This window comes from Neolamprologus multifasciatus, chromosome 10 (assembly GCF_963576455.1).
Source record: "Neolamprologus multifasciatus chromosome 10, fNeoMul1.2, whole genome shotgun sequence".
Lineage (NCBI taxonomy): Eukaryota > Metazoa > Chordata > Actinopteri > Cichliformes > Cichlidae > Neolamprologus > Neolamprologus multifasciatus.
This window is the reverse complement of record NC_140448.1, coordinates 12225299-12245977: the sequence shown is the minus strand read 5'-3', so window position 1 is coordinate 12245977 and position 20679 is coordinate 12225299. Positions and strand designations below refer to the sequence as shown.

Genomic DNA, 20679 nt, shown 5'->3' with positions numbered 1-20679 from the left:
TTGAAGACAAAAATAAAAAAAACAGAAACACTACAACTGGAACATGTTTGAAAGATGTCTTAACAAAAAACTTTGCATTTTGTGCCATCGGACATGACAGTTACAACTAAGAGCTTTCCCTTGTCGTTTAGATTGCTTACGATCAACTGCAACTTGATGTTTTTATGTTAAGTGAACAAACTCTTAATAATATCATTGTGAAATTATAGTGTGCAACTCTGTAAAGACTCAAAAGCTTAGGTGTGCTTCCAAAAAGTGGTCTGTAATGGAGGTTTAGTGCCATATGTGTCCAGCAGGGTCACCTTTCACAGCAGCAGCATTCAATCAGGGGTGGAGTAATGTGGAGGAGGAGGAGAGGCGTTACAGATAAACAGTTTTCACTGCCCAAAGTTTGGCAGTTGAGCCACTTCTTTGGCATTTTGTACTCTGAGCTAGAAGCAAAGGAGCTCTGCAACAAGATGTTGTTTGCTGACCTACTGGCCATCATTGGAGGAACGACTGTGACTTTCTACCTTCTGAAAATCACTTGGAGATGTTGGTGTGGATTTAGAGAGTTTGTTTTATCATCGAAATGGCAAGTGGACTTGAGAACATACGGACAATGGGCAGGTAAGGTTAAAGAAGAGGAATTACAGCGTACTCTTCAAATGTAACAGTGCCAGCTGTGGAGGTTTTAGGGTCAGGACTGAAAAGCCCTGGACATGGTACCTCTTTTCTTAACATTTTTATCATGCCAACTCTCAGATCATCACAGTGTCTTTGGTTTACATAGAACTAGGGATGCACCGATACCGATACTGGTATCGGGGCCCATACTGTAAAATGTGTGTGTACTCATACTCGTAAAAGTTAACCGATACCATGAACCGATACTAACTTATTTAACTATATTTATAGATTGGTCACTAGGGGGACATCCCGCGCTAAACAGGCACAGGGTTAGGCAAGTGAGACTGGCGGCTCCAGATAAAAAAAGAGAAACTGGAGGCTGCTGTAGCTAGGCTAAACAAAATGTCAGCAGTGTGGACCGGAACAGCCAACTTTAACTCAGGTTTTGGAAAAGCGATGAAAAATGTCAAGAGAAAATCCATGGGCAGTGTGTGTGTGTGTGTGGTAGAAGTATCAGTTTTTGTACTCAGTATCGGCAAGTACTCAGCTCCAAGTATCGGTATCGTATCGGTTTGAAAAAATTGGTATCGTTGCATCCCTACATAGAACTAACTGGTTTGCAGTCAAAATACATGTCTTATCTGCTGCTATGTTTGCCGCCACACAAATCTCTAAGCTTATCTGGGACAGGTCAATCTATCCCCAGAGCACAAACTAAACAAGGAGAAGAAGCTTTAATTTTAATGCTCCACGTATTTGAAGCAAACTCTCAGAGAACTAGAGGCCTGCTGCAGCACTCCGTTCATTTGAATCAAGGCTGAATACTCTGAAATCACATTCTTACATTCCACTTGCAACTTTTACTCTTGGGTTGGTTTCATTTCCTCCTAAATGCTTCTAAAATTATATTGTTACTTTGGAATGACTCGTTGAGATGAGGCATGCAAATAAAGTTGCATTTGAGGTATATGTTTATCTGCACTAAATACAAAATAGTCTAATTCTACATGAGAATCTGTAACTGGATCTTTTTTATTAATAGATACAATTTTGCCCATGTTTTGACTGCTGTTATTCCAGTAAACCGATCACATGATACTGATTTTTTTTTTTATTCTGCTTTTTGATATCCTCTGTCAACTAGCAATCTTACTAGTTGGTTATCACTACATTCACAGTAATGCTGGTTGTGCCATACTGCTGATCAGAAATAATGGAAGTTTCTGCTTTGAATCCACATTTAAAAATATATTTTTGTATAAGGAAAGCAAAACACGTTATCTTTGTCCGCAACAAATCCATGTTTAAAACTCCTGCTAGGTTTGACAGGAGTGTTGAAAGAAATAAAACTGATCTGACGTTTTTCTGCTTTCTCCTCTGTGCAGTTGTCACCGGTGCCACATCTGGTATTGGTAAAGCTTATGCCACTGAGGTGAGTCATCAGCTCCCCTTAACAATCGCTTTCTCTCCCACACACACACACACGCAACTATTTTGTAGCCGAGACTTTCTTTTGTTACTTTTGTCACTTCTTTTCACGGAAAACAGAAAGTTGTGAATTTCAGTATCTTATAATGTAGTTGCGTTATTACGATGGAGTTTTAGGTAGTGTGTAGTCATGCAGCAATTAATATTGCCTCATGATGTGCTGCTGATGTGATAATCATTCTTGCAAATATATTTTTGTTCACGCAATGTGAAAAAATATAAATTTTACAGCTAGCTTATAAATGAGTTTTCACAGTTAATAAAATTGTTGATAGTAAACTCCAAGACCAAGAAATGTGTTTTTTAAGTTCAGAATTATAAAACAATTTGATAGACTTTGTCTCCTTGTTGTGTGACAGCCACAAACTCTCTCTTTTTCTCTTCCAGCTGGCACGAAGAGGCCTGGATATTGTTTTAATAAGCAGATGTGATAACAAGCTTCAAACTGTTGCCAAAGAAATCGGTGAGTTCAAGGAAAATACTACTTTCTGCGGCTATTGAGACAAAATAATCCAAAATACATTGTTTGTTTTCATCAGAGGGTGTGTATGGAAGAAAGACTCAGACCATCCCAGTGGACTTCACACATGGCTACAGTATCTACCCTGCCATAGCCAAGGAACTACAAGGCCTGCAGATTGGAATTCTGGGTAATACATACCCACCTACTTTCCAACTTGCCTTTTTCTTACATACTTACTTACTGAAGCTGTTAATTTTGCATGTCCTTATGCCACATAGTTAACAATGTGGGAATGACCAGTACTGACTGTTTTGCCTATTTCCTGGAAATACCAGATGCTGAACAGGTAAGCGTTGTCGTGTTTTAATGTTATTATCTAAAGTTAATGAACTGTTTAATATATTTCTTCTGATAAAAATTCTTTTTTCATTTTCTGTGTTTTTCTGACCAGAAAATCACTCAGGTGATCAACTGTAACATACTGTCAGTCCCTCAGGTGAGAGGTCTTTGTGGGTATTTCTGAGTAATTTTCACAGCTTTCTCCAATAAACAACCACTGATGGATATCTAAATGAGTTTATGTTGTCTCAATTCAGATGACCAGACTGGTTCTCCCAGACATGGTTAAAAGGTAAAGACAGAAACATTCAAATTTAAAGTGATTATTAGGTAGTAACGGTATGGGATGATGTAATGGATGTCTGCCTTCCATCTTTGACCCAGAGGAAAGGGGCTGATCATCAACATCTCGTCTATGACAGGTGTCCATCCACAGCCTTTGTTGACGCTTTACTCTGCCTCCAAGGTGCTGTTTCAGTATGACGTACTTGCACTCATTGTTTCAGATACACGCTGACCCCGTCACACTGTAATGTTTTCTCACTGGCACGCGGTTTGATGATGCTCACTTGTTGGTTTGTCTGTTTTCTTCTTTATTCCAGACTTTCGTAACATACTTCTCTCAGTGTCTCCATGCAGAGTACAAGTCAAAGGGAATTACTGTCCAGGTAAAGTGTGCTACTCTGGCCAAATTTCAAAATTTCATGTGCTCAGCTTTTCTTTCTTTCTTTTTTCAGTTAAAAGCCAAATAACTCTGGCTAACCAAGCTAATTTTAGATTTAGGTTTTGATTTTACCTCATTTACTTTGAGGCTTATTACTAGGGGGGGTTGTCATGCACTTTTTAGACATTAGCCAAACTCCCTTAATCTCTCCTCAGTGTGTGGCTCCCTTCCTGGTGTCCACCAACATGACAAAAAATGTGAAAGTGAACAGCTTCATGAAGAGCGCTACAGCGTTTGCTCGTGAGGCTTTGAACACCGTGGGTCACTCCAGCTGCACCACTGGCTGTCTATCACACGCAGTCCAGGTCAGTTATAAAGTGCGAAACTGTTATCGCTTAGAAATGATCCCCTCCAATACGTTAACATGTCACTTTTCCAACAACCTACAGAATGCGCTTCTCACAATACTCTTGCCGGACCGTCTTCGGATGTCGACATTCCTCATTAGGAAACTACGAAGCTCATGCAAGAAAAACGATTGGACCGGTGAAAACGGAGGGGTAGTCATGTGACTCCATCTGCACTGATATTGAGGTTGTTTTTTTTTCTGCAGGAGAAAATTATCACTCAAATATTACTTAATTACTTCAACTCTGTGATGATTAAAACCCATTCACGACTGTTTTAACACTTAGACACCAAACTGGTTTCACCGTTTTACCTTAGGCATGCAGACACGGTCAAGACGACCTGATGAAGTTCAGAATAGGGATGAAAAGTGATCTGTGTGACTTTGTATGTGGCTTGGTTTGCTTTGAATCAAAGGGTTATTTCATTGCCTGAGAGAGTTTGATTGCTCTTTCATACAAATATGAAAAAGTAGTAAACTGATTACAGCAGGGGTCGGCAACCCTAGGCATGCGTGCCACAGTTGGCAGCAAAGGGTTAACTGATGCCACGCCCATAGCTGGACTGGCCGTCGGGCATACCGGGCATTTGCTCGGTGGCCCGGTGACTTTTTTTTCCTTTGTAATGGTATAAACTAGGGATGCAACGATACCAATTTTTTCAAACCGATATGATACCGATATTTGGATCTGAGTACTTGCCGATACTGAGTACAAAAACCGATACTTCTACCACACACACACATGCAATGAATTGGAAGACAGGTTTTATTTTATTCTCTGCCGATAAAAAAAAAAAAAATCTTAATAAAAATGACCACAAAAAAATTTCAAGTGAAAAATAAGCACTTCTGTTAAATTATTGCAGAGTCTCCACATTGTAATTTAACAAAATATCACTGAACTATTGGCACTGTCTCGAGCTTTCGGAATAATAAATAAACACACTGTTTGGAATAAAATAAATACAAATTAGGTTTGAGAATAAGATAAACTTTTAAATTATTGCAGAGTGTCCATAATGTAAACAAACAAACAAAATAACACAAGTATTCGGCATTGACGAACAAACTCCTCATCTGCCCGTGGATCATCAGTCCACTGTGCCGTTAAACCAAGGACTGACATGTGCACACACTGCTTGTCTTTACCTCTTCAGAAAGTTTTGGCACCATTATCTCCCTGATTTTCCACGACCGGCATTGGCTGGTCATCCAGAGCGATAAAATGAGTCAGAGCCTCTGTTATTTTAACTGCCCGTGGATTTTCTCTTGACATTTTTCATCGCTTTTCCAAAACCTGAGTTAAAGTTGGCTGTTCCAGTCCACACTGCTGACATTTTGTTTAGCCTAGCTACAGCAGCCTCCAGTTTCTCTTTTTTATCTGGAGCCACCAGTTTCACTCGCCTAACCCTGTGCCTGTTTAGCGCGGGATGTCCCCCTAGTGGCCAATCTAAAAAACTACAACAGAAATGACAAGCCACCCTCTGATTAATGAAATAAGTTAGTATCGGTTCATGGTATTGGTTAACTTTTACGAGTATGAGTACACTCACATTTTACAGTATCGGCCGATACCCGATACCAGTATCGGTATCGGTGCATCCCTAGTATAAACAATGAAAGGTGGTAGATTGGCCAGATGCTGGTCGGTGTGTAAAAATAACTCAGTTGTTTGGTGGTGGCTGTGGCAGTGCTTCCTCAGATTCAGTAACATTAGCAAGTGGTGGAGGCCAGCAGGTGGATGAGAGAAAGGGGAGGCAGGAGGAGAGACCCAGGTGGCCGCCGGTCAGAGTGTCAGGTGAACTGAACTTCAGGTAAGAAGTTATGACCTGCAGTCTATCTGGGTCAGATATAAACCAAGTTTAGGTGTAGTTTATTTTTGTTGTGCTAACCTTTTACAGTCAGTTACAATAACTCGTACTGCGTACTAGCTAGCATGACGGAGTTTCTATACAGCTGGGTGGGTGCTTTGATGTTACTGATAGGGAACTTTATTTTATTCATAAGGTTAGTTAGTAGAATTGCCAACCGTCCTGTAAAAAGACTTATTCATCCAGTATTGAGAGAAAATATTACTCGTTTGGTGTTGAGGTGAAAAGGAACAGTTTGTCCCGGACTTCAGCTAGAATGAAAAAAGACACAAAGCTGGAGTTATTCTGTCGTTACGCTGCACAGCTGCCTCTTCTTCTCTCATTCTCTCCCCCTCTCTTGCCTGTTGCTACTTCAATCATGAAACCAGCTGATCGGCTTTTTTCTCGTTTGTTTATCGCCCACTTTGCGCCAGAAAGAGGAAACCGCCGAATGTCGTGCTAAACAGCAGCAGCACGTTTAAGCTTGATCAGCTGTTGTTAGAATGTATTTAATATTAATTTCTAGTATCAGCTGATGTTTGCTGGAGCCACAGCTGTAAAAGCTGCTGGTCATGATATCGGTTTGTATATCTGGTGAGAGGGAAACATGAAGATGAAACCAGGAGATGTCCTTACTGAATCATCAGAGCTGAGCAGGTGATGGAGAAACAGGTTTACCTTTTAGGTGACATGAATGAGTTGAAGGGAAGTTATGAACTGTTTCTGAGAGACAAATAACACCAGGATCCTTTTTTTTTATGTAGCTGACAGCTGGTAACTGTGCAGGGGCGGGTCTAGCAAAGTTTTGCCAGGGGGCCAGGTAGGGCATCTCCTCACAACATTATCATTGTTGTGAGGAGACCATAAATAGCATTTGCATTTTCTATTGTACAGTTCATTTGCTGTTATGGATAAAAAGTGTCTTTTTTTGTTTCTGATAACTATTCGCTGATAGCTGCCAACATCTGCAAACAAATATAATTCTATAAAGTGGTTCTATATAGTGTGTAACCGTTAATATAGAGCATTATTAAATTTATTGCTAATGCAATCATATGGCACACTGACTTCTGAGGAAATTTTAAATGGCACTTGTCATCAGAAAGGTTGCCTACCCCTGGATTACAGTAAAAACACTAATGCAGTAATCAGGAAAGTGAGCAATCAAGAGTGCAAACTGTGTTTTAATGAGATTAAGATGAAAAGTGCATCAACACAACAACTTCTATCTTTAGCTGTGAAGTATGTGGAAGAACTACAGCACTGTATAAAAACAATGAGAAAAGTTAACGTGGGTGGAGTGAATTATTCTGCAGTAAGAGTAGTGAGAAATGTAGATTTGATCTGTTTTTATTACATTCTGTGGTTTGAACACATAAGTGGTTACAACAAAAATATTAATTTACGTAACAGCTCCAGAGATGACAACAGACAGTGCCCGTGGCAGTAATTTCAGTAATATTAGTGCACAAGAGTCCAAAAGTGTTCTCATCAAGCACAAACAAGAACACGCTGATGCTTTTTCAGCAGTGACAACAAACTCAGTGTGTTGTGACATCTCATGTTGTAAATATGGTTACTTAAATATTTTGTAAAAATGTGATGAAAACTTGTTTGTCTTTACTGGTCTGAAATATCATCCTCACTATGAAAGACTGAAATATGATTATATGAAATATATTTGTTCAGCGTTATTGTTATCATTGTTTATCACCTCCAACGTAACCAAATAACCCTTTCTGAAGTACTTTTAGAGTCTGTTCTGCTAGCACCAAGTCCAATCAACTTTTTTCTTTTTTTAAATAAACACAAATAATAGCAACAAATGTATCATTCTAATGTCAAGTCTATAACAATTCCCTTTATATCACTGGGAAAAAAAATTCATAAATTGGCATGAGGACATGAAAAAACAAAAACAAAAAAACAAATAAATACAAATCTGAATGATACAGAGTCCCAAACAAAAGACGTCTTTGGATCTCTTGGTCCAGCAACCAGCAGAAACATGAGAGCGAAGGAACGAAAGTAGGCAGCAAAAAAAAGTACAAATGAAAAGAACACAATGCCATTTAGAAACTGAACTAGAGGAATTTATTCTGCACTTGTTTTTGTTAATCCAAAGCTCAGCATTTCATCACTGAAATGATAGGCAGATATATTCTATATGTAATGCCCTGGGCAACACGCGCGTTTGTTACGAAGAGCCTTTGGCCTGTTTTTGTTTAGACAGGCCTGAAGATAATGCAAGAAGAAGGTTGTATCAACAAAAGCAAAGTATTCTCCCGATTCCTGGTTCAGTTGAAGCCAGTTCAATAGTTCAAGTATATAAAAATAAGGAAATATCATATTTAAATGAAAGACCTCAAGTGCTACTTGACCATAGTTGCTACCCGCATTTAAGTGAACAATGAGATAAGACACTATTTCAATGACAAATCGTACTGCGATAACAAAAGTCATCACCGCACATGCTCAGAGGTCAGTGTACGTGACTGGGGTGACGCCATGAATTAGAAGCGTTGGACCTAATTCATTGGTCACTGCTTCCAGCTGAGCTAGAAACACCTGTGACTGGCTGCGGTGTGAAGGAGGTTGAGGTAAATACAGGAAGCGAACGGTAGCTTGCGAGCTGTGCTCCATCAACATGTGGTTCACTGCTGACAAGAAGCTCTCGGACGGAGCTTGTGCTGGCTCTGTGGTGGGAGTCTGGTGCTGCACCACAGAGTCCCACGGCACGATCTTTATCGACGCCCTGATCCTTAGCTTCCTCAGCAGCTCTCGAAAGGTCTCTTCGTTGACCATCCATCCCTGGTCGCTGGAAGCGGTTCCCACGTTGAGGAAAATTCTCATTTTTGCGTGCCGCCATTTGTTGGACATGTTGAGTACGCAGGCCATCTGCAGCAGAAAGAGGCTGCACACGTCCTCGTAATCACGGCTGCCCGGCTGGAGCAGGTTGAGCGGCCACACATCTATAATCCGCTCTGAGCCGTCGACCTTGCTGTCTTTATCTTCTCCCTCTAACTGGAAGAAATACCGACCCAGGCACACGCTCTTGTTCATTTTAATGGCGTCAGAAATTATCCCAACGTATTCCTCTGGTGCGAGCCACCGCGGGCTCTCTGCATCCCGGACGGGGGGGAAATGAGCCTGCAGTGAAGGCAGGTCAACCCCAAAATTAAATTCATCCTCGCCTCCTCGTTCCACTGCTGTGTCGCAGAAGGCAGAGTCCTGCAGGAGGAAGTCCTCAGGAGTGCAGCTGTCATAGAACCCCAAAATCAGCATGTTGGGCTTCATGCCACCTTTTAGAGGAATGTAGGATTCAGCACAAAAAGTAATGTCACACTCTGGACTGAATGTAATCACCAGAAAAGCGAGGAGACAAAAATGAGCTTACCTAGGCCTGTGATGCGAAGCAGATGCTGAGTTCCCTGTCTGACAGTAGGAGAGAGTGTCAAGTCAACAAAGGCCTTCACCCCAAGTTTATCAACTAGGCTCATCCAAAAGTTGTACTGCTGCTGGACTGGATCTGAAGGCAAGGTGTCTAAAACACAGAGTAGACAGAAAAATACATTCACCAAAACTAAGCTGAGAGCTTCATTTAATAGATGTAATTTCATCAAGGAAATGGTGAGTGGTAAATGGACTGGTTCTTATACAGCACTGTCCTGCTCAAGCACTTAAAGTGCTTTATGCAACATGTTTCATTCACCCATTCATAAAAGCATGTTTTTCTATGTCTAAGTGCTTTCTATCTGATATTCACACACATCCACACTCAAATAAACATCTGGAGCAACTCAGCTGGATCCTCTCCAAGATGCCACAGGATGAGTCAAACCCTGGTCAGGTCCCCAGGCTATCGCAGGGCTAGCACATAGAGACAGACAACCATTCACACTCACATTTGCACCTATGGGCAATTTAGAATAATCATTTTAGTTAACCTAACCCACACAAACATGAGAACATGCAGACTCCACGCAGAAAGGCCCCAGCAGGATAGTGGATTGTGGCAGTATGGATTAAGGATTGAATAAAAAGAAATGTAGTTCCGCAAGGCCAAATCAATAAGGAGCTAATTATCTATCTGAACCCTCAGTTTGAAGCTACTGTGCCACAGGAAAAAAGTCAAGTGCAAAAGCTCCTGCACATTAAGACCCCACGAGGAAACTTTTCATGATGTTATGTGTGATCAGGTAGGCCTGTCAGAGCTCATATGACTGCAAGTTGATTCATAGCGTCAGGCTTTCCAGGCACAGGACATCAAGTAGGGCTGCCACGATTAGTCGACTAGTCACGATTACGTCGACTATCAAAATCGTCGACGACTGATTTAATAGTCGACACGTCATTTGAAGCTTTGTAAGATCACAAAAGACGCAGGAATAAGTAGTAGGATTTAAGAGTGTAATAACGGACTGAAACAGAAGATGGCAGCACTGCATGTACAAGGATGCCAGCTGCCGTTAAACCCCGAAGAAGAAGAAGAAGTAGCTCTGTCCCAGAATTCATAGCGCAGCCCAGCTCAGTTTCCAACAATGGCGGCAGCTAGTTAGTTTTAATATTACTCTTATTATTCTTTCTGGGTCACAAAATAAACATTTAACATATGTTCAGGCGAGAATGTAACTGTGTAAACCTCAAATATCTGCTCAGTTTATCAAGATGCCACATATTTTCAAAAGTGCTCCGACGTTTTCGGAGACGTCTGTTACCCACCAGCTCGATAGCTAGCCGGGGGCAAGGCTCACTAGAAACCGTGAGAACACCGGACTCCCAGCAAATCGTTTTCAAACCCACCGCCGTCTTTCGCTACTCAGGTTAAATATATATAAATCACTTAGATAAAAATGGCTTGGCTTTTTTTTAGTATTTTATTTGTTCCGGAGTAAATCGGTTTGGCTGAGATTAAAGTTATAGTTTTTACACAGCTGAATAAAGTCAAGCAGACAACTGATTATCAGAAGTGTGAGATGCTCGAGAATATACTCCGGTGTCCTGTTATATTTTAGATAGCAAGGAGTTTATTAAACTTCACCAAAACAATCTGCAGATTTCATAAAATTTTAAAAAACTATCATCTTGTCTTTATTTTTAGTTAGTACATACCTTAAACACTTAAAGCTGTAAGCTAATGATAGTTATAGAAGAGCAGATGCATGCTGGTGCAATAAGCTGTATGCTGTACGTCCAATGGATGCATGATCTGATTAGTCGACTAATCGCAAAAATAATCTGTGACTAGTCAACTATCAAAATAATCATTTGTGGCAGCCCTAAAGGTAGGTTTTAGCTATAAATACACAATGTTTCAGCACTACAGGTAACAAAATGCTTTGGTATGAATTAGTCACAGAACCCAAACAGTGCAAAACTGATACTGAATGTGAGTATCTGAGGCCTTCAAACAACAGCAGCAGCAACTTCAGTTAAGTCATAAGCAAAACCACAAAGATAAGAGTAATTTAATACTGTTAGCTGCAGACGGCCATAACACGCCACCTAATGAACATTACCCAGATCTCCCAGCTGCACATGACCCAGCACATACAGTCCTCCCTTCTTCAGCTGATTTACAAACAAGATGAGCTGGCTGGAAGAGCGGGGGTTGGCCACCATCAACAACACCTGCGGCCTCCAGAACTTCACGTGGTCTTTCCTCACATCCAGCATCAGCAGATACTTGCGCACCTAAAAACCAGAGCAGACAAAGAGAAGCGAGACTATTGAGAAACTGTAGTGCATGCTGGACTTTGTGTGTATGAGTGCGAGTGACTGTGTCCAGATAACCTGGTGGAAAATGAGAGCCTGGCTGATGTAGCCCCAGCTGCTAGTGGGCGATCTGTAGTGGAGGAAAAGCAGCAGCAGTAGGAGGAGCACGATGCTGCCCGAGGAGTACACGGGATTGATGACGAACATCATGGCCAAACAGCTTACAATCCCCAGCAGGCAGGTGTGCCAGGAAAAGAGCTGGAAGGTTGGTCTGTTAAACACACACACAGACAAGACATGAACAGCAGGAGTGGATGGATATCACTTTTATGGCAATATATGTTTAGCTTTTGTAGTGTCACAGAACAAGTGTTTTCTTATGTCCTTCCAGAATTGATTAATTGATTACACTTTCATGGTACCACAGCACAATGTTAAATGTAGGCACAGAAAGACTAAAATGCTCTCGGGCTGTGATATTTACAGTCCTGTTACTAAGTGCTTTCAACTGCTTTGCGGTCACAATCAAATAATTAGCCATTTGTTCTATGAAAATGTCAGACGTTTTTGAAAAATTACCATCACATCTTTCTTGTCAACACAGACTCCAAACAATTAAACAATAACCTCACGATAATACAGAAAAGCAACAAATTCTCACATTTGAGACCCTAAAATGTTTTTCACTTTTGCTGGAAACCATTCAGATTATAACCAAAATCCGCTAATGCGGTGACACATTATTGCTGCAGCTTCACTGCAACTTATCCTCCCGCTGAATTCATGCTAATATGAGGAAGCTTGCTGTTGTCTGTTAATGTGACGACATTGTAGGTTCCACAATGTCAAGAATGAGTTGCCACTGACAGAGGTCAGCAGACACCACACAAGTTTTTATTGTTCTTTCACTACTGATTGATCAGTATTTATTACGACTCTACTTAAGATATTTTGCAGAATTTAAAACCTTAAGCATGAGTTAAGCATTTTAGTCATTAACATGTGCATATTTTGAAACTAGACATCACAAGCAAGGTGTGGCTCTGAATCAAAAAGCACTGGGCACAGCATGATAGTGTGGTAGCAACTTTTTACACATATAGTGCTTTATCAGCTGTTTTACACTAAACAGGGCTACATTTTATAACATGAACACTATGCTAACTTGCACATAAAGTCAGGTTTTGGGTCCATACGAGTTAACCTTTAAAAAATCCTAGTTTAAAGCATTCGTCCATTGGCTCCATTTTTTTTTTAACCCAGAGGCTACAGCCATCTTTAATATACAGTCTGTGCTCATTACCTGAAATTTGGAGCTGATGCCCACTCAAGCGCCAAACAGGCCAAGTCAACTGCAGCGTAGGCAAGTAAGTAGAAAACAGTCACCAAACCTGCTATCGCATTGAGCTCCCCTGCAAACACCACGCACTGCAACAAGCCACAAACTACAGGTTAGTCAACCAGTTCCAATTTCAAAAACAGGGACCTGCGGGCTGCAGGAACTCACCTGTGTCAGGCCCCAGGTGAACAGCACCGCCACCCAAGGATTTCCTGAAGCTGATGTGATGGCAGCTGGGGCTAATGGCAAGCCTTTGGGGAAAACCATTAAAGTTTCATAATTAATTCCATAAGAAGTATAAAAAAAAAAAAAAAAAAAAAAAAAAGGATGAGCCTTACCAAAGAGGTGATCTAGAGCAAGAGCATGCAGGATACGGGACGCTCCGATCATGGCACACATCGCTGCTGACAGTGAGGCGCAGTATATCCCAATAGTGACAAATGGTGGCCATAAGTTGATCCGTTGCAAGAAGCCATAATCTTGAATCAACAGGGTCCTAAAGAAATATAATTGTTATCATAACTCAAACTTATTTGTATGTCATTTATATTTGATAAGCCATTTCCGACCTGTCGCAGGTAGCGCTGATCATGAGGAAGAGCAGGACGTAGACGATGAAAGTGTAACTGACAGCTATGATGGTGCCTTTAGGGATTGCAACACTCGGATTCTTTAGCTCCCCTGCAGAGATGAGTGGAGTAAGAGCTGCTGTCATGAAGTGCATGTTTATGTACATGAGACCAATTTTTGCATGTTCATACAGTATTGTGCAAAGTTCTTGAGCCACCACCGATTCTTTATACTTCTCTGATAAGGAGCCAGACTATTATGTCTTAAGGAATAGTTCTCCAGGCTTTCGAAAGAGCTTTTGAAGTTTTGAATTGGCCGCTTCTTCACTCATTTACACTCCAGTAATTGCACCTGACAATCTCCAGAAGAATGTCTTTCATAAGCCACTTCACACTGACACCTAAAAGACACCTAACTCAAGGGATGAACCAGTGTTGCGTTTACACAAAACAGACAACTTAGCAAAGAACCAATTTTAAATTGTACCTTTAGGCACTTTGTTACCAGCAGCGTGTTGCAAAAACACATCATTTGTTGCTGTCTAAGGAGCTTGGAAAGAAAAGCGTCTGGACTTCTTTAAGTTGCTTGAAGACGTTTCACCTCTCATCCGAGAAGCGTCTTCAGTTCTAAGGGTCAAATGGTGGAGAGTCCCAGTGGTTTACGACACCAACTGTCTGCCATCTATAATCCAGTTTTGAGAACCCTTCCCAGACGCCTTAACGCCCACTCACATCCTGGGCCATCTGACCTCAGGAAATCACATGATAGGGTGGGGCCAGGTTTTACAATGAGCTCACCAGAAACCCTGGCTGATTGTGACCCACAACCGTTTTCACACCTCGGCTCATGTGATCATCAGGGGGTCCTTTGTCCCTCTTTGGGGGGAAACTCCCACTGGGTTTAAATCTGTGACTCTCCATCATTTGACCTTAGAACTGAAGAAGCTTCTCGGATGAGAGGTGAAACGTCTTCAAGCAACTTAAAGAAGTCTAGACGCTTTTCTTTCCAAGCTCCTTAGACTACGATGACCTGGATGACTGAGAACCTTCACAGACATCATTTGTTGCCATTTCTTAAGAAAAGATAACAAAGTTTGATAAATACAAAAAAGTATTTTTTAAATATTTACATAATTCCCAAAGAGCTATCAGCTGAAAACTTGACACATGTCAGCTTAGTGTGCAGCGTGTCCTTAAAAACTATTTGGAACCTGGACAAGTGAAGAACAAACGTCTACTTGTCCACTTGTTTCCAGGTCTTAAAAAAATATCCACAATATTATCTGAAAGTCATGCCCTTAAGAAACGGGAAAAGGTCGAGCTAAGGCCTGACAGAGAACTGAGAAATAAATCTCGTCCACCAGTTGATCCATAAACTGTTCACTGAAGCTTCATCAGAAACAATCTCTGTGAAAGGATGGCTATCAAGGAATTCTTAAGAGAAAAGGAAATATGTACAGAGGAGGTCAGGGATATTTACAGCCATCTGTGAAACACAGTGGAGGCTCTGTCAAGGTTCTGCACTCCATTTCAGTCAGTGGTGTCAGAGACCTTGCTAAAATTGATGAAATTATGAATGTCATCAGTTTGCAAACACACTACCAATGCAGAAAAAAAAACTACCTGGACAGAAAAACCACACAGTGGAGCACGATCAGTCATGATCAATCGAAGCATCTTGACAGAAAATGGAACAAAAAGCAGCCAACATCCAAAGAAGAGCTTTGAATGTGTTTCAAGAAGCCTGGAGAACTATTAGTGAAGACTACTTAAAGACATGACAGGGTGCATTAAAGAATAAAGTTGAACACACCAAATATTGACTTTCAAGCTTGTTAGACTCTGTTTTTGTCTTTTCCTCTCATATTTTCATGTATCTTTGCACTTTTCAATAAATTATTCCATGCATTTAAAATTTTTCCTTACAAAATATAAAGAAATGAGGGATGACTCAAGACCTCTGCGCAGTGCATAATGCACCATGAGCAGACCTTGAGAAAACAGTCACAAAGATCTTTTGGGTATTGCGGTAACGCAAGATAATATAAGAAACGATAACAGGAAGTGAAAGTTCTGCTTTTAAATCTACCACTAGATTTTGGTAGAAACTGCAATATCTGCCTCTGAAATGTCGTTCAAATAATCAAAAAGACGTAAATGTTCAAGAAAAAGGAAAGTATTTAAAAATATCGCTAGTAGCACCGTCACCCCCAACAAATTTTCACCTGACATGTTGGCTCCAGCCATGATTCCTGTGCAGCTGGTGAACATGACAGCAAACACGGTGGCAAAAGACATGACAGAGTTGGTGCTGTAGTCCAACGAGTAACCAGCTAGAGAGAAAGGGGAAAAAAAAGAGGAACCTCAGCAACCTCAGACCTTAAATAGATGCTTCCCTGTCCTTACAAGCATTAACACTTGTGGCCCATCTATACTTACGGCCCAGGTTGTTCTTCAGTGTGGTGGCGCTAAAACCCGTGTAGCTGGCGTTGTAATGGAGGGTCTGGTTGCTAGGTCCGTGGTGGGTAATGTTGAATTCTTGAGGTTTGACTGCTACAGAACTGATGAAGACGGACAGCAGCGATACAGTGACCACCAACAGGATGACGAAGGCGGTGCGGGAGTAGATGTGGGCGCCCACCAGACACACAAGCAGACACAGCAGAAGGATTACTGAAGAATACAACACTGTGTACCAGTAACCCTGGGAAAGCACCCGCACGCCCGTGGACACAGAGTCTAAAAAGAAAAAAATCAGGCAGAAAACTTATGCAGGACGGGATGAAGTAAATGAACTAGATCATTTAATGGAAAAAATATATATATAGTGAAACAAAATACGAGTAGGACCTTACCGGGATCTGCACCAAATACATCAAGTATGGCTTCTACGAGACCTAGAACATAGCCTCCACATGCAAAGATTTTTGCTAGAAAGAACATTAAACCAATACTTCCTCCAAACTCGGGTCCCAGAGACCGGCTTATCATGTCTGATCGTGTTTTTGTTAAGGCTTATGGTTCACCTGAAACTGTGGCAAAGAATACATTAAAAAAAGAAGTTTGAAACAGTTTGGTCTGTAAGGATACAATACGCTCCACCGCCCTGTATCGCACCATTGGTGGAAATAGCACAGATGGACAGTATCGTAAGAGATATGATGGTGTAGGCTACAACCACCATCAAAAGAGCCTGCAACAGGCCCGCATGACCAACCACAAACCCTGCAAACAAGGAGAACACACCATGTGAGTCACTACAGCACAATGACGTGAGCCATTAAAAACATGCCAAGTGTGGCTTTTTTTTTTTAATCTGTTCAAACATGCGCCTCTCACCTGTTCTCAGAAATAGCACAATGCTGAACATTGAGAGGACGGTTGGCACCATAACACCGAAAAACGTGTTCAATTTTCGAGGATTCTGATTTGGCGTCCCGGAGCTGGATTCTTGGGTGGGGTCCGTATCCGTGCCACATACCGCTGCAGTCACATTCAGACCGCACACCCCTGAGGTGATCAGGGGCGTGCGTTCGTTTGACATGGCTGCAGAGAAGAGGTTCTGCTTAGCCTGCTCCTGTGGAAGAAAAGAAACCAATAGAGACCGTTTTAAAACCATTTTGAAGCAGTTCTACAGAGTTTAATCTGATTCAGGTAGGCAGCAGCTGAACTTGGAGTTGATGGCCTGAGTCACTTCTACCTTGTGCACAACACAGATTGCTGTCATTTGTTAAGCCCAATTTATCTCTCACTTATCTCCCATTCTCCTTTTGTTGACTTGGACATATGAAAGCCTGCAGGCTAAAGGGCGTGGCACGGTCAACAGGAACTTCATTTTCACACAGTTTTGAAATCACGCTGAGAATTTGCCTCCTCGCCCCTTTCAGTGCCTCCTAAAAACAAGTGATCATCATGTGAAACAACAGCAAATGCCCTAGAACGTCTTATAAATACTTACAGGCCCTGATCAAGTAGTTACTCTTCACCAGCTGAGAATTAGCTGGTTTAAAAGTAAGTACTTTAGTTTTTTTCTTTATCATCACGATCAAACGCTCACACGCTGCAGAAAGAATCTGCAGGCCAAGTTTATAGCAAACTTCATTATGAAGTTCCTGCTCACACTTCAGGTCGGTATTTGTAGTCACCTGATTCACAGCTGCTTGTCTGTTTTGACATGCAGGAGAGAGAAAAAAAACAGCAGCCACCTCAGCTGAGCAGCAACCAGGTGGCCTTGCATGTTTTGTTCCTCTCAGCATTCGCTTTGTAATTGTTCCTCAAGGAGACATTTTTCATCACTGAACCAGCAGAGCAGCTTTCTGAAAGCTATTAGCTCAGCTACAGAAATCACATGATAGGAAACCCAGACTGCCACCTAAGTCATACACAACAGAGCTTGACTGAACATGCCAGGTACATTTTCTCCAAATTATTATAGAGGGTTCCAGCTAGCAACTGATTGATGTCAATGATACTATCTGTTAAATATTGGATTAGTTATTAGACAGTTAATTTAGATCTATTTCTCAAGGATAACAACAAAAAAGGGCAAACACTTATTGGTGTCACCTGCTCACATGAGGTCATCTGATGTTTTTCTTTGTCTCATTTGAGACATGAACTAAAGAAAGCGTCAGAAAGGCACTTGAATTCACAGAGCTTCTCAGCTGCTATTTGTTTTGTGTTAGTTGCAAGTCTTTCGTAATTACATAGGCTCACCCCCATCATGACAAACGACTTCTTGGTGGTTATAAAAGGGAAGTTAAGCATTCAGAGATAGCCACATGCATCAGTTTGTGAGTTCCTGTATTCTAGTTGATGCTGAAACGGGCATTATGGCTCATGCTCTGCAAGATGCTGTTAGTGACGCACTGTGCTGATGTTTACGATGATAAATGATGATGATGACGAAAACCACGATTCAGTCTATCGGGAATTATAGGCCCCCCTGGGTCCCCGGACCCTATTTTTATAAACATGTAGGTAGGTAAAATAAATCACCGCCTACGTCACATGTACGTTGGATGAGGGTGGAGCAACTGGAGCATAAAAACTTTACATCTCCAGAGAAGGGTAAATCGGGGCAAAAGCTTAACTATGCGTGTGCTGGTGCATTTTGGGTAAATTTCTCCCCAAGCCCGACGGTCAGGAAGTTCGGGCCGGCTGATCCCGTCATAATGTAAACAACACAGCTGATCTAAATGATCCTGAACTGTCGTTCAATCGGCAAAATCAAACATGTTTGCCACGAGACGCGCCCCGTGATGTGATGTGCCTTTCCCCCACCCCAGCTAAAACACCGAGCAGAGTCAACCTTACCTCTCGGCACACTTTCAACCACTTCCTGCTTGTGAACTCCTTTTGTTGGTTTGGAAGCTGGGTGTTTGGTTGAGCCTGTGTCAGTTGTGTGGAGAAGTCTCTCGGGTCAGATGCGCAGTAGACTCACAAATGTGGAAGCAATGGGCTGGCTGACCGAGATCAGCTTCCCCTAGAGTTGGATGCTGCGAAAGATGTGCTGCCCAATAATAATACAACAACCGCGGCACGCCTCGTTCCCCCTGTTATTTGTTAAAAAGTGTCACGGGAGAGCTGACACTGCTCATGTGACTGCCTACAGGGGAGGGCAAAACATTACAAATATGAGGAAAGGTACTGCTTGTCAGAGAAAACCACGCCCCCAACTGGTGGCCTCGCCAGGGCTTTATAAGTCCCTTTAAATAAGTGTGGAACAGTGCAGGTGATGACTCTGGATCGCAGTCTGTTCTGAGCAGCCTGTACTGAGTACTGAGTATGAGCACCGGCTCATTTAGCACACAGTATAGGTCGATCTGTATCCTGGAGTGCAATGCCATTTCTTCCCTCCAGGGGTCACCAAATATCAAAGAGGACTTACTGGTCAGACATGGGCACCGACTAAACCTGTCAAATAATGGCGTTTTTCTTGATTAAAAACAAAAATAAAACCCAAAGAGAATCAATCTATTCATCTCCATCCATTCAACTCCAGGAAATCAAACCACTTCTCGATGTAATCGAGAACGTTTGTACGGGAGTTGCATAATGTCGGTGGGTGCATAGCCTGCAGACTGAAATGTCATGCAGCATGTGCCCTCGGAAGCACTACTGCAGTATCAACAGCTGATCAGATGTTTGCAGAAGGCTCTAGTGCATGCAGTGCTGTGCAAAAGTCTCGAGTGGTCCCTCATTTCTTTCGTTTTTGCTTCCAAGGAGTCTGTCTTGTAATTTATTTATTTTTTTTAAAGGTATTGATTGGTTCTCCAGGTTTTTTGAAGGCCTTTTAAAGATTATTTTCTTTTTGGACACTGGCTGCTTTTCCCCTTATTTTCAGTTGTTTATTAAGCCACTTAACATTGACCTTTGAATCATTCAAGCTCAAGGGATGAGCCAGTGTTGTGTTTACTCAAAACAGAACACTTAGCAAAGAACCTATTTTGAATATCTTTTGGGACTTTGTTACTATCAGCCTTGTGCAAAAGCACACAGTTTATTCAAGCTTCTTCAGCTGAATCTATTATTTTATGCCAAAGATAATGGAGTTTGATAGGCATAAAATAGTATTTGCACCAACCAATGTGATTCTCAAAAAACTATTAGTCAAAGGCTTTGTATATCTTGGCATGGGGTACAATGTGTTCTCACTAAAATCTGAGAAAACTGAACAGGTAGAAGACAAAAGACAGACCTAAGACAGCCTCATCAGGTGAAAAGTATCTAAAAGATCATCAGAAGGGTGAGTGACAGTGGCAAGTGTCAAGAAGCCGTTCTTAAGGAAGGAAAACAGAGAAAAGCTCAGGTATGCCAAATTATTCAAGAGCTGGACTGAAAAATCAGTGGCAACAGTTTTCATGGAGTGATGAATCCTAATCTGCATTTCAGCCAGCAGTGTTGGGAATCTTGTCGAAATTGATGGGAATATGAACTCTGATTTACAAAGTAACTACTACTACTACTAAAGCGCAGGGTAAAAACCATTCACACTCACATTCACACCTATGGGCAATTTAGAAGCAGTCACCACTTAACCTAACCCCACTGACTTTGCACTGTAGGAGGACTACCTGGAGAGAACAATGCTAACGCGTTGCCCTATCAGAACAATCTAAATAAATACTCAAATCTCTTTTAAAACTGTCAAGTCTGGAAGGTATGAGCATGATTTTCAGCTTTAATGCACTCTATATTAGAGTTAGTCTCTTGCTCATCTATAAACTACCCC

The 20679-nt window shown here is 41.5% G+C and overlaps 2 protein-coding genes across 3 annotated transcripts; one reads left to right on the top strand and one right to left on the bottom strand.

Annotated features, from left to right (window-relative positions):
• Window positions 1-223: 223 nt before the first annotated feature.
• hsd20b2 (hydroxysteroid (20-beta) dehydrogenase 2) lies at window positions 224-7156 on the top strand. Its single transcript, XM_085175634.1, has 11 exons — window positions 224-609; window positions 1995-2041; window positions 2485-2560; window positions 2637-2747; window positions 2839-2906; window positions 3012-3056; window positions 3157-3191; window positions 3284-3365; window positions 3502-3567; window positions 3779-3928; window positions 4013-7156. The coding sequence occupies exons 1-11, from the start codon at window positions 339-341 to the stop codon at window positions 4133-4135; spliced, it is 1074 nt and encodes a 357-aa protein (XP_085031760.1). The 5' UTR covers window positions 224-338; the 3' UTR covers window positions 4136-7156.
• A 2-nt stretch (window positions 7157-7158) lies between these two features.
• On the bottom strand, window positions 7159-19051 carry slc12a9 (solute carrier family 12 member 9). Of its 2 annotated transcripts, none has more exons than XM_085175628.1 (14): window positions 18762-19051; window positions 16785-17022; window positions 16536-16670; window positions 16301-16438; window positions 15885-16184; window positions 15671-15778; window positions 13446-13557; window positions 13215-13372; window positions 13045-13127; window positions 12841-12965; window positions 11616-11808; window positions 11342-11516; window positions 9220-9366; window positions 7159-9124 (listed from the first exon to the last, which is right to left on the bottom strand). In XM_085175628.1, the coding sequence occupies exons 2-14, from the start codon at window positions 16987-16989 to the stop codon at window positions 8298-8300; spliced, it is 2706 nt and encodes a 901-aa protein (XP_085031754.1). In that variant the 5' UTR covers window positions 16990-17022; window positions 18762-19051; the 3' UTR covers window positions 7159-8297. The 2 variants fall into 2 exon arrangements, with proteins under 2 accessions (XP_085031754.1, XP_085031753.1); XM_085175627.1 differs by lacking the exon at window positions 18762-19051 and adding an exon at window positions 18162-18754.
• Window positions 19052-20679: the final 1628 nt, after the last annotated feature.

What these genes read in the sequence shown, in the direction of transcription:
- slc12a9 (XM_085175627.1), bottom strand. Translation starts at nt 18,212, where the DNA reads ATGCTTAACTTCCCTTTTATAACCACCAAGAAGTCGTTTGTCATGATG. An exon ending in AGTCGTTTGTCATGATGGGG is followed by an intron (nt 17,023 to 18,161) that starts GTGAGCCTATGT and finishes TTTCTTCCACAG; the next exon opens with GAGCAGGCTAAGCAGAACCT. An exon ending in TGCTCTAGATCACCTCTTTG is followed by an intron (nt 13,128 to 13,214) that starts GTAAGGCTCATC and finishes TTTTCCCCAAAG; the next exon opens with GCTTGCCATTAGCCCCAGCT.
- hsd20b2 (XM_085175634.1), top strand. Translation starts at nt 339, where the DNA reads ATGTGGAGGAGGAGGAGAGGCGTTACAGATAAACAGTTTTCACTGCCC. An exon ending in CCTGCAGATTGGAATTCTGG is followed by an intron (nt 2,748 to 2,838) that starts GTAATACATACC and finishes TATGCCACATAG; the next exon opens with TTAACAATGTGGGAATGACC. An exon ending in AAATACCAGATGCTGAACAG is followed by an intron (nt 2,907 to 3,011) that starts GTAAGCGTTGTC and finishes TTTTCTGACCAG; the next exon opens with AAAATCACTCAGGTGATCAA.